Below are 13,411 nucleotides of genomic sequence, written 5' to 3'. Positions count from 1 at the left end.
ATTTCTCGAGCTGCACCAAATTGTCGAAGCATGGCCGTCGTGCAAACGCTCTGACACGATTTTCTGCTTTGCATCATCCTAAGACACTTTGGTTTCTCTGCCTACAACGCACCTACCACTGACCTTATTTTTATTGTTCACAATGCTTTGACCTCAGTACTGACATTGTTTGTCTATATTAGAGCAACTTCCCCCCGCAATTCTCCTTCAGCCCTCCTCGGGCTGCTCTTGATGAGCCTCGTAGCGCGCTCTCTTCTGCAGTTCCCGGTTTGGGTCGTCTAGGCTTGTCAACCGACCGAATGCCTTACACACCTCCCTCTCAGTTGTCTCCGGCAGCTTCGAAACCCTCCAGTCCTTCTGTGAGCCGGTCTCACTCATACATCAAAGGACAGTTTCTCACACCCGAGCTGCCGGCGTCATCCGGCCGACCAAACCTCCCCCGTTCCCATGGTTCATCCTCATACCTAACCAAACATCGACGGAGTCCTTCCTTGAATGACGCCAAGCATGAAGTTGTCCACAATGGCGAGGCTTACGGCGAGAATGGGACGTTTGATCCTCATGGTAGCCTCCGCAAGTCGCCTCCGCCTGTGACCAATTCATTGATTCCCGCAGGAATGACCATCTCCCCTCCCGACTCCTCCCACAACTCGAGCGATGATGAGGAACATCCCGAAATCCGGGGTCGATCCAGAGATTTTGAGTTGGGCGACAATCTCAAAGAGTTGCAAGCAGCCATCAGGTCAATAGAACAAAGAAAATCTGGCTCACCTACTCGTTCCAACGAGCAAAAGCCGACGGAAGTCACCGTCGAGCAAGTAGATGGTGCTGCTTCACATCCTCCCACCAATGTCTCCCGACCGCCCTTGTCACAGGAAGCACGAAAAATCTCTCATTCCAGATCCTCCACCGACTCCAATATCGTTTTCGAACCACCCAAACTCCCAAATCCTCCTGTCACCTTCGAGCAGGACAGTGACTCGAGCGATTGTGATATCCCTAATCGCAACCGCCCTGCTATGGTGCGAAAGAAGTCTGGCGAACTGGTTCGTCCAGCACTTCGACCTTCCTCTCGAAGGCGGCCATCAAGTATGCCTGGCACTCCCACATACTCAAAGGCCGTTCACTTTGATTCCCACCTCGAACATGTACGACACTTTTTGCAAGTTGACAGACCCCTTGCCGTCAGTGCAGGGTCATCACCTGTCGAGACTTACGAAAGTGAAAACGAGTTTCCCTTTGGCTCTGACGAATCTTCCACACGCTCTCGCTCACCTGCTCATGAATGGGAAATGCGTCTGGCAAACTTCCCCGCCGAATCAGATTGGCGGAAATCCCAGCCTGTTTTTGTAGAACGGGTATTCCTCTCATCGGACAACAAGAACCTCATTGGTACCGTTGCCGTCCAGAATATGGCGTTTCAGAAGACGGTTGTTGCCCGGTTCACGCTCGATTACTGGAAGACAACCTCAGAAGTCGTCGCCGACTATAACAATGATGTGCGTCGTAAGCATTCCGACAACCTTGATCGCTTCAACTTTAGCATCCGGTTAGCAGACCAAGCTCACCTGGAGAACAAAACTCTGTTCTTCTGCATCAAGTATACAACAAACGGTCAAGACTTCTGGGACAACAACGGCTCCTTCAATTACCAGGTTGACTTTGCCAAGAAGGCAAGAGTACAACAGAGCAAGAATGGCATGCCTGGTCTTGGAGCACGCCCTCTGAGTGCCTTACCTCGTAGTCGACCTTCTCCACCTACCTCTAATGGAAGACCAAAGTCGATGCCAACATCCTTCGATGACTTCTCTACCGGCTTTGATAACTTCGGCTCCTTCGGTCAATCTGCAGGTTCACTGATGGGAGAGCCGAGGCTCAAGCTGAGAAGTCCACGATCAAAGGTTGAGTTACTCCCTGAAACCCCACAACGCCGACATAAGGCTGGTGGTGGTCAAGCTTTTGGCAACCGATATGACTTCAACTCGTCGTTATCCGCCGCCAAAAGTAATGCGTACGCTGCGTTGGGTGAACACAGTGGGTTGTCTCCTCGGGCAGATACAAAGCAGTCTTCCCGCAAGGTTCCCGCGCCAATTGTCACCAATGGTGTGACTCCTGCACCCCTCAAGCTCGAGGCTGCATCCACCATTCTAAACAACGTGACCTCATCATCGGTCCCAGGACTTACCACCACTCTGAATTCAAAGCCTGCGGCCTTGATGTCAGAAAAACCGCCACTTACCTCACAGTCCTACCAGGAACTCGTGGACAAGTACTGCTTTGTAGGTGCCCAGGGAAAGAGCCAGGAAGTATGAACCTTGAAGTGCTAATGTTTGTTGCAGTTTGGGACACCCAAGCAAAATCAGCCTCTCACAAAAACTGCTTTGAGCATGGTTGATGGGGCTGCTGATTATATGTCGGCATCAGACTTGAGCACTGGGGACAGTCCTCATTCCACTGCTTCATCCGGGTCCTCAACACCGACACCGCCTCGAAGCTTATCGCCTACACCTACCTCTCAGGCCCAGAAATTGTATGGCTCCTATATTGCTCGATCGTCGTCCCCCATGGCGAATGGAAGCTCTTACTTCTCCCCTCGGGCACGGTCTCCGGTGTCATTCGGATATCCTTACCATTCACCTTCACAACTGATGTCCGAATCACCTACCCCCACCGCCATCCGGGGCTAATAAATTTTTCTTCTCTGTTGCAAACGTACTGCAATCACTTGGGCCAGGTCTTTACTGGAGCTGGCCTATGCACATAATGCACGAATCGATGCCCCTTCATGGATTTGATGTCTGACATGTTCTCAACCTCTTGATGTATCACTCGGGGAGATGGTACGTGAATGCGAAATATGATCGACCCGACATCGATGTGAATGGGCAACCTGATTGTGTGCAGGTGGCACCCAGAATGTGCTTTCTGTTTGCTGTTTTTTTAGCGCTCAGGCACTTTTTCGAAGTCTTCTTTTCTCAGCGTCATTGGTGGTCGACACACGTTTGTGTCGAGTTGGCATTTTCGCAACCTTCTTGAATTATTGTTAATAGACGCAAACTCTTCTCTTTTGGGAACTCGAAGGGTTGACGAGGAGATTGATATCCACCTCACCCGATCCCTGAGTGGTTCTTCGAGTGCAACTAGAAATGGATGGGTTATGATCGGAGGAACGGATTGACGATCATCACTCTGGAGGACATGGACAATGGGTCAACCAAAAAAAGTTTGCGATGGAAATGGTTTCTTGTTGATGCATTGTTTTGGTCGCATGTCATTCTCGGGCCATGGAAACCATTGCTTATCGAATGTCTCGGGTGGTTTTGACGACTATTGGGACATGGATTTCCCACCAAGATTTTCCAAAACTCGGCTTCGACCTCGTCCTATTAGACGAGGCATTGTGGCTTGTGCGAGACTGGTCGCCTAGAATGGGCAAATTGTCGTTTTGGGATGGCCATTGTCGGACTGTAGTAGCCTGGCCTCGACAACGGTGGGGTTTGAGACGATTTTCGGAATCTTCGACGTGGGACACACTGTTCCATGTACCGACTGGTCAAACCGAGGTGTTTTTAATTGTCGGATATGCATTGAGTGGAAATTGGGACAACGGTTTTTGATGGAATGGTCGATAGGTTCATAGGTGTGGGCCGACAAACCCTAACAACAGAAATGTGAAGAACATGATTTTTTATCCTTATCTCTTGATTTGATATTTCTGGTTGTGTATTTCATTTTCGACATTCCATTCCAGTGTGCAATGCCCTGCACTACACTGCACCATACAAGCGTCGCAAGTCTTTGTTGATTTCATCGCCCGATCGGGCAGGAATGTGAGTGAGGTAGACCAATTGACATTTTTGACACCGGGGAAGAATTCCAGTGCGGTGGACCGAGCTGCGTGGGATTTGAGATTGCGATTGCGATTGCGATCGATGCGAAAGGGTGTGGAATGTGGGAAGTTCCGCGATTCATCTTCACCCCCTCTTGGGGACCGTGCGTGATAGTGCTCGTGCTTCTATTAATATATGTCCGGGGTGGCTTCCTTGCCTGGGGACCGAGAGGAAATGGTTGTTCAAAGGGAGCTGTGACCACCCACACACACACAGACCAGCATGTCGTAGGCTGGCCTGGTCTGGGCGTCGTCGCAGCTTCGGAGCTTTCGTATCGCTGTGTTGTGGACTGTGCTGGGTCCGGTCGTGGGTGGGAGAGTGGGTGGGAAGGTGAGTGAATACAGTGGGCTGTCGAGGCTGAACCGGGAAGGGGGGAGGGGGAAGTAAGTAAGGTTCGTGACTATTTGTTCTCGCCGTGCGGGTGGCGGCTACGAGGCTCGTGTTTCCCTGGAGGGGGGAGCTCCTCTGCTTGGGTAGCGAGCGAGTCAGTCAGTCAGTGAGTCGATAACCCCGCAGATCGTTGTACTGTGTGTGTGTGTGTGTGTGTGTGTGCTTCGCGATGGCGATGGCGATGACGTTGGCGAGCAGTGTGGTGCTCTCCGATGAGATCGATGCATTCGTGGGTGGAGGAGGGTTCTGCGTCCATGCGTGGTGAGGTGACGTTCGTGATTGGGCAGCGCCATATTGGAAGAGAATGTCGAGAATGGATTCCCACTTATGGTCCAGAGGACATGATAATATCCATCGTGGAGATGAATGCTTGAAGCAGGAGTCGTGTTGCTTTGGCAGCATCGGCATCGGCATCGACATCGACATCAGAGTCCTCCTGAAGGAGGTTGCGTTGTATTGCTGTAGGCAGAAAACCGCGACGAGCAATCCTTGAAAGTTGATCTGTTGCAACAACACAAATCGAAGAATTGTTTGGCACCGACGTTTCCTCAAGGCGTTCTCAGGACGCTTATGTGAAGCCTGCCACAGAACGTGTAGAGTAGGCAGCGAACCGAACCAAGTGGGCGACAGTGAGGTGCCGAGCACAACAGCGACAACGTGCTAGATACCATCCATCATACCGGCTATTGCATTTGCAATTACTTGTCTGTCAATTTTTTGTTGAATAGATATGGCAAGATAGATGTGATAAGACATGTCTCCTGATCATCGTGCGGTGACTGGCCAAATGCAGGCAAGCTGCGGTACGGAGCGTACGGAGCGAGGCGGTCACAGCCTCGCTGAAGTCGACAAAATCATGGGCCGTCAAGTATTTCTGCTTGATACGACTGCAGGGTGATAATGAATTGATTGCATTGCATGTCCTTTGCGCATTGCGTGGAAGGAGATTGCGATGCAAGAAACTCCAGTCTTGGGTGCTGCAAAATGTTGGTTTGCGACGAACAGTATTCAGGGGTTGCAAGGTTGAGGTGTGAGCCGGTGACGTCGCAGGAGAAAATCCAGCCGGCTTGTGCTGGCACATGAAGTCGTTGCGGCATGATGAAAAGGTTGTCGATGCGTATCTTCGTGGAGAAGAAATGAGGTGCAACTTCAAAGCTCAGTGCGACGAGAGGAGAAGAAGAACGACAAAGCCATGATGAGAATGGGAATGCGAAAGGCTATGGGTGATATACCTAACTACCCCTGGCGACCCGAAGAGTGAGAGCTGGAGGAAGAATGTCGGATGTGAGAAGGGTGCAAAAGCCCTGCAAGGGTCCTAATCAGGAATCTCAGGGTCCAGGGCGAGATCTCAGTGGCCCGGGGAAGCAGGAACGGGTCAATTTGACAGCCCAGATCGACATGTGCTGTCGCCAGGAGCCTGGCTCCCAGGGTCCACGAAGACGGATCTTTGCTGAGATGGGTCAGCTGGCAGCCTTTCTCAGCCCCTGATCAGAGATGGTCCTGATGGAAATGGGTGACATGGTTTCCGAAACAGGATGGGAACACGGAGTAGGGCTGACCCTTTTATTTTTGGTTGGCAACGATCCGAGACGGGAGAGTTGGAAAGGGGATCTCTGGGTGGCGTCGTCCCTGGTATATAATATATGGTCGGAACACTGGTAAAGAGAGAAGGACAAACAAGTGGGCTGCCTGAGTTGTTTTAATCACTGGAAACTCCCGTGGGTCACATTGCCTGGTACAGATTCATATTGCTGGATCCGGGTCGGGCAGTGAGTGGATAGCTGGAGAAGAACAACTGTGCAAACGTATTCGTGGACCACTGGGCGATGTCCATGTGGGTGCCCCAGAAATGATCGGTCAAGTACTTGGGACGTGGATCGAGTCAGCTGGATTCAAGTCGAACCCGAGTGGACTGGAGGAAAAAGAGATCCAGGGCTGCCCAAAACTTGAACCTGGCTTGACCATCCTTATTATTGTTTGATTGATTTGATTTGGTTTGGGCCGAAGAGTCGGCTTTTGTCGAGTTAGCAGTGGTCAGGGACCATTCCTTTTGGCGACGGAGGATGGAAATAACTGTTTCTTGCCCAGTGACTTCGGCAGACTTTAGCCGGGTCAATCCTACTGACTTGCTTCGAGATAAAGAGAGCCGGGAAGCATTCGAGTTGGCGAAAAGCAAATCACGTCTGGTCATTTGGTGCATCAGTCTTTCTGTGACAAGGCTAATGGTCGCCCAAGGAAGGCCGCGTGACCAGAAATTCTACCAAGCGCTTCAACTTCGGCAGCGTCTCCGGGGCGCTTTAGGCCTGAACAGGCTTAACGGGTTCGGCATCCAGGGTCTCTCCGGGTCACGCCTCACGCCTGTGCAATCTGGAACAGTCTTCGGTGCCTGACGATCCACCATTTTCCCTGCGTTTTCGTCCCCTTTGGCCGCGTGGTCCAGTCAGCTTCCCTGCATGTCACCCCTTTGTACCTCGGCCAGCGAATTACTGTGGAAGGGTACCTAGGGACTGCCTACTTGGAAAAAGCCTGGGCCCTTTGCTCTTCGTCGAGACCTCAAAGGGTTGCATTCCGGCGGCTGAAATTTGTGTATTTCTGCTCTCTCTCCTCATTGGAATCGATTATCATGTGGATGAAGTTTTAGCCCTGCTTCCTGTGCGCTTTTCTTGTTTGTGCAGGATAGTGGCAGTGCTTGATTCCGATAACTGGTGATTTGACCAAGCGGCTCGTGTTCGGAATCTGGTAAGGATCCCTTCATCCTCCCTCCTCTCCGAGTCTGGGATGGAGGATTTTTGTTCCTCGTGACGGAATAGTTCCTCTGCAGCAAGCGCTCGTTCCAATTTCCAGTTAATGTGGTATACTCGCTTGCGATCTTCGAATCTTTTTGTTAGTCTGTACGAGATTCGCAGTGTCTTTGAATGCATTCAAGTTATTCTATGGAGTCCAAGTCCGGTATTGACAACTCTCTGAGTCATACCACTACCTTGTACACAGTGTCACCAGTAACTAGTGTATTGACCTCCAGATCGAGTCCGATCAGCATTGCTACCACCCCCAAAACGGATCCATCCTCAGCATCGGGACTGAGTAGCCTGCCCCACCTGGACTCATTCGATCGCAGACCTCTGCATCGGTGAAGAATTTTCCGGTGTACTCGGCAAATTTCCGAGATGTATTGAGACAAGCCTCGGAGTCACATAAGTCTCCTCTGCGCTCACACACCAGGATCCAGACATCTGGGGAGACGTTCCTTGGTTGTTGCAAGACCGAGAGAGCATTGGGCCAGATCCATTCTGTGGGAGTATGAAGCTTTATCGAAATGTTCAAGGCATATTGTTGACTGACAAGTTGGTGCAACCGCTCAGCTGACTGGCTACAATGCAGCACAGCTGACGACTGCATTCGTGAGACGAGATTGTCTTGGGCACTCCTACACGACCAACTCGGTTCCATATCAACCGATTCTGCACTGCTAGCACACGGTAGATTCCGAAGCACCAACCATTGTCAATTTCCATTGGGCTTGACAACTAAGCGAAACGATGCGACTTTTTAGCTCTCCAACACATTAGGCTATCAATCGGACAGGGTTGTGTACGAGTAAAGAAGGGACATCATTCGGGACAAATCGATGGCATCAACCACCGAGGTAAAATGCCTGTCGGTCTCAGGCCTGTTGACACCTCACAGGATTGCATCTTCTCGGAGTTAAGTCTCGTGTTTCGTTGTCCGTATCTGCATTTACCAACTCAACCAGAACGCATCATTACCAGTCCAATCAGTCTCGGCACTTGTGCTCGCCATACCGGCAATGTCAAGCCACATTTCTCCAGGACCTATTGTGTTAGTATATTCGTGGAGGGGAGCTTGTACAGAGGCAGCAGCCATTGATTCGAACATTGGCATTTGGCCAAAGTTGTCCACAGCTTGGTAGGATGTATGACTCGGAAATGGTACCTGTGGTGCTGCTGGAACGTCATACATTTGATGTGCTTCGCAATCGTTATCTTTATTGGGAAGTACTCCATCGCCAACAGTATTCTGGCTCAGCGTCCCAGCCGTCTCCGAGGACAGCGTCCCCAATTCAGTGATATCCCTGCCTTTTGGTTGACTCAATTGCGTCAGTTGTTCAGTATCTTGAGCTGAACTATCGTTGCGTGCTAGTTTTTGTTTTCGTACTTGCGTGGACACAGTATCGAGAATGTTGATGCACCAGTCTGCTGCTTTGTGTGCGTCGGAGAAATCTTGAAGTATCCGCCTGCACTGGTTGAACATCTGCAAACCGTCGGCCTGAACGATATCGTCAGCTGAATTCGCATCAAAGATGTGGCTTATCCCTGCTGGTAAAAAACAACCGATACATGTGGCAGAGAGTGATTTCACAAGGTCGGCTTCGTAGAAGTCCATGCCGATTCTGGTGATTTCCGTGGCAGCGTAGCGCACAATGCTTCGAGATTTATCTTGGTCGACTTGAGGAGGACTGTGGTTGTTGATTTGGACACTGCTTGACTTCAAGATTCGAGGGCGATGCAGAGTCAACAATGCAGTAAAATACAACATCGTTATCAGTGCTCGGTGAGCGAGCTCGGCTTGATCAAACTCTTCGGGCTTGTCCGGCAATGGCGAAGCATGCAATACTTCTTCTGGAACTCTTTCGCGCCACCGACTCAAATCTTCGTCACAGAGTTTGAGTTGTTCCATGTCTGGCGCCTTCCGTGGCAAGGTCATCTTGTTCATGCCATTTAGTTGTCGAGTCGAATACAGGCTTGCCGTTTGTCCCGAGGCACTCTCGGGATATGCCAATTGGAGTATCTTCCTCAATATTCGGCACAGTTTGGACAATTCGATACACAGGCGACCAAATAATTCTTGTTGAGCCACTGAAGAGGAGACAATGCCCGGCATTGAGTTCAACCCTGGAACATCGAGATCAAAGTCTTCCATTTCAAGCATTGCGACGAAATGGTCTTCGTCTCTTATCCTTGGTGCGCGGCTCAACCCAAAAGATGAGATCGTGTCCCGCATAAGCAGTGTCCACCACAATCGTTTTCGAAATCGTGCAACTCCAGGGCTCACAATTTCATCACTGCATGGTTGATGTAAACCGAGTGTTCGAGACACCGAAAGAGCAGTTCCAATCCAGTGCCAAGCGTCTTTGTTCTCATTCGGACTCTCCCACCAGAACGTGAGTAGTATTAGACTCTGAAGTAGACAAGTGCGATCATCTTCATAGTCCGAGTCATAGAGCGAGCGAACTTTGCTATGCATTGCTCTCCTTGCCGAGTGACGCGTCAGGAACCCGAGTCTGCGAATCAATCTGATATCGACCCAGATACTACCAACAAACATCATCGACTGGAAGACTAGCAGACTAAACTTGTCAGATTTCGGTCCAGGTGCGTGGAGAAATCCGTGGAACGCCTTGACATCAACCACAGGAAAGCACGGCTGCACGTATTGGAAGTAACTTCGCAGGCAAGCGTCGCGAAGATCTGGATCTGGCAGAGTCAATGAGCCTTTCCTCGCAAGGTATTCGAGATCTTCGGGGTCCATGCTCGCAGGTGGTGGTTTCAGAAAGCCAGGAAGCTCGGCTACACACTGCGAAGCAGTAACAGCGGAGTTTGCTCCTACCAATCGGAGGGGTGTATCAGGAGAGCTTGAGACTTGCATGGCCCTATCTGAATCAAACCGAGGCATACTGCGAGAATGATGCAGTCCTTCGATATGTTAATGGGAAGACACGGCAAGAGAGGTTTGAGGATGATTTACTTGACCAGACATTGCCTCCAACGGCTTCAATTGAGGCACGGGTTGGCAAATGGTTTGCTTCTCGTGGGAGAGCTGAGATCCCATCCCGTGCCAACTGATGCTCCGATTGACCTGATGTAGCTCCGTATGCGTGGTTGGACTGTGAGTCTTTCGCTTTCACCGGTTTTCTGCGCTAATATCAGCCTTCGCGGTCGGAGTTGGCTTTCGTAATGATCTTGCCTTCGTGGCTGTTTACGATATAAGACACATTCAACGTTATCAAAAGCACAGATTGAACATGGTCTGTCTCCTCGCGCATCACAGCGAACCTTCTTACGGCGACAGAGAACACATGCGGCTCGGGCACGTCCCCGGGATGAACTTGTCGGTTGTCCAGCTTCATTGTCGAAGATGAAAGGGGTCGAGTGTTGCATCATCCAATAATGCGCACAGGGAGCCTTCTATACAATGGCTTGACAACCAAGCATCAGTGGACGAGGCAAGTTCCGGGCGGCTCGGATCTTATCGTATTCCGCGCACTCGAAAGCCGAAAGTGATAACCTGTTGACTGGTAGGTATGGGTGGAGGTCGAAGCGAATTCGATTTATCGTCTCCTTGAGACCGAAGTGCTAAGCATTCAATGCTATGAGACCCTTTCCTTCTCGAGGCTATCTCGATAACAGGTGATTCCCATACTTTCCAAGCAGGTGATTACGCGCCAGCGCAATTCTTACTAAGCTCTCAGCATCCCCTTTCTTGGCGTTTTCTCGATTGCTACCTCGCTACCAACTAATAGAACTTAGTATCGCCTGGACGATCCCCCCCATCCATCATCATCGAATCCATTTCATGACTAATACATAAGCTACTTAGAATTACACTGTGTTGGCCAATCATGTCACGCAAGGCTTATCCTCTTGTACAATAAGTTGCTCCAAACTCCTCGGCACTAGGACTCCTCCCTTTGGACAGGTGGCACATCGGATATGTGCCGAACGACGTTCCCAAAGAGGGTTTTAGCACCGCCCAGGGCCGCAGGATTTTTGTCACTTGCACCAGTTTGGGTCCAAATATGCAGATCTCTTGGATTTTCGGGCCATCGTTGTACACAATAATGTACGCAGCGTACGCTCGCCCGCCAAACTTTGAACGCCTAGCAACTAAACGCTACTTGGCGTTCTTGTCGACCGACTTCGGCAGGTATTCTGTCAGCCGGATTCGGTCGCATGATCTGATAAGACTAGATAATGGGCGAATGCCTCCAAGCTGGACTGGTAGGCAGTGTTACAGTACTCCATCGAGGTGGTGATAAGATAACAGCCTGAGAGATTTCAAAATACTAAATACGCCCAATTTCTCCTTGCGGCGTCTCGCAGCCGCATAGCTACTGGTGTGATCATAGCCATCAATGATGGAGAGGCCCGAAGATACTATCAAAACGGTGGAGATAACGACAGAGAACTCCCCGGAGGCTGACACTGATGTCTCTTCGAAGTCATCTATTGAAGACAAGCCTCCACCACCATGGCAATGGAAACTAGCTGCGGTGATACTTGTTTCGCTCATCCGTTTCGGCAGCTCATGGGGCTCGGGTATCACAGCGACAATGAAGACCAGCTTGAAGCGAGAGCTCAAGATCGGAAATACTCAATACGCCCTCTTGGAGGCGAGCGAGAACTTTGTGGACAGCATTCTAATCCTCATCACGGGCTTCGCAACTGATCGATTCGGAGGTGCTAGTATGTTGTTCTATGGCAACATTGTCTACTCGCTTGGTTCGCTCCTCTTAGCAGCAGCGGCCCACATCCGCAGTTATCCCTTCATGATCGTTGGCCACGTCATATCTGCACTAGGAGATGTTTCCACCCAGGTTGCTCAATACCAGGTCTTCTCGTCCTGGTTTGCTCCCAGCAATGGTTTTGCATCGACATTGGGACTGGAGCTTATGGTGCAGAAGCTAGGTGCTTTTGCAGGCTCGGGCACCTCCAATGTGATCCGAAAGGTAAGTTTGCACGGCGATAATTGTCACAACGTTGGCTTATTGAGATTTCCCCCCAGAACGTCGGCTTTTCATGGGTCTACTGGATAGCCTTTTTCGTGAATCTCTTCACGAACGTCGTCTGTGCGATCTTCTTTTGGTTTGCGCGTTATTCAAGCGGAAAATTTGGCGAAATCAGAGATCCAGCAACCGGGAAGAGGTTGGCCAGTAAATCCAAAAGGCTGCAGCTCGGCAAAGTTTTCGAACTGCCCTGGACATATTGGAGTATTTTGGCATATTCTCTCTTTACTACCACTACCATCGTAGTGTTCAATGCAAATTCAACTGAGCTTGCCGAGCAAAGATTCGATATCGACTCTGTCAAGGCTGGGTGGTACACCTCATTGGTGCGGTACGGAGGTTTCTTCTTGATCCCTGTTCTAGGAGTATTCGTGGATTTGTTCGGAAACCGCATCACCCTGAGTAAGACCGCTCCACGTTCCGAAGAGATTTGCTGGATGCTAACTCAAAGCTTTTTGAAGTGGCTGCTGGAGGAGTTGGAGTGCTTACGTCCATGGCTCTCCTTAGCTTTACTAAGACAATTCCTGGAGCGACAGCAGCCTTTGCCATTTTTGGTGTTTTTTTCATTTATAGCCCAATGTCAATTGTGGACGGTATTCGCACCTCCCTGCATGAGCAAACCACCTTTGGGACAGCATACGCCACAAAATCGATGATGAGCAATTCGTAAGCATGCCGGAGAATGTCCCGTGTTAAGGACTTTGACTAAAGATTTCATTAGGATATCCTCTATTGTGCGCGTCATTGCTGGCGTTTTACAAGATGCTGACGACAACTCGTACGACCGTGTTGTGGTTCTCTTCATGATATTCGCTTGTGCATCGGTCTTCATATCGATCCTTTTGCTGGGCTGTACCTTTCTTTCAACTGACATGAAAATACTCCAGTGGACGAGAACACGGAGATTGGCGAATTCGGAGCTTTTACAAGAAAGAATTCGCCTTTTCTATGGCGAGAACTATCCCCGGAATCGACTTATATCCAAATCGTGTTTCGCTTTCCTAGTGGCCCTTCTTCTTGGGGGCTGGGCGTGTTATATATATGGTACCGTCACTGGCACCAATTACACTGCCTGACCGTCTATAGCAGATGTGCCCCACGCGCTTTGGACGAAAAAACTATTAGTTGAGCAATTAGTACCGCTTGTAGTGGTATGGTCGTAGAAATGAAGTTCCAAGTGCCGCAGGAAGGATATCCATCAAAATAGAGCTATTCCGCATTTAGATCGCATGACGTACGAGTAGCTAGGATCTTAATAACGAGGCTTACTAGGCCAGGGCCCTTTTTAACCTCGAATGACCACCTTCGGTGCCGTCCTGTCGCGGCT

At 50.2% G+C, this 13,411-nt stretch overlaps 3 protein-coding genes across 3 annotated transcripts; 2 read left to right on the top strand and 1 right to left on the bottom strand.

Annotated features, from left to right (window-relative positions):
- Window positions 1-299: 299 nt before the first annotated feature.
- On the top strand, window positions 300-2,687 carry LTR84_009526 (uncharacterized protein; the record flags this gene model as incomplete). The annotated part of the gene is made up of 2 exons (XM_064853066.1): window positions 300-2,279; window positions 2,340-2,687. 2 exons carry the CDS (start codon window positions 300-302, stop codon window positions 2,685-2,687), a joined length of 2,328 nt encoding a protein of 775 aa, XP_064700829.1.
- A 5,331-nt stretch (window positions 2,688-8,018) lies between these two features.
- On the bottom strand, window positions 8,019-9,974 carry LTR84_009525 (uncharacterized protein; the record flags this gene model as incomplete). Its single annotated transcript, XM_064853065.1, has 1 exon — window positions 8,019-9,974. The coding sequence occupies one exon, from the start codon at window positions 9,972-9,974 to the stop codon at window positions 8,019-8,021; it is 1,956 nt and encodes a 651-aa protein (XP_064700828.1).
- A 1,462-nt stretch (window positions 9,975-11,436) lies between these two features.
- On the top strand, window positions 11,437-12,754 carry LTR84_009524 (uncharacterized protein; the record flags this gene model as incomplete). The annotated part of the gene is made up of 3 exons (XM_064853064.1): window positions 11,437-12,027; window positions 12,084-12,486; window positions 12,546-12,754. The coding sequence occupies 3 exons, from the start codon at window positions 11,437-11,439 to the stop codon at window positions 12,752-12,754; spliced, it is 1,203 nt and encodes a 400-aa protein (XP_064700827.1).
- Between the last annotated feature and the right edge of the window lie 657 nt (window positions 12,755-13,411).

This window comes from Exophiala bonariae (genome assembly GCF_035927105.1).
Source record: "Exophiala bonariae strain CCFEE 5792 chromosome Unknown scaffold_39, whole genome shotgun sequence".
Taxonomy (NCBI): Eukaryota; Fungi; Ascomycota; class Eurotiomycetes; order Chaetothyriales; family Herpotrichiellaceae; genus Exophiala; species Exophiala bonariae.
The sequence above is the reverse complement of the archived record's forward strand: the minus strand, read 5'-3'. Positions and strand labels throughout refer to the sequence as shown.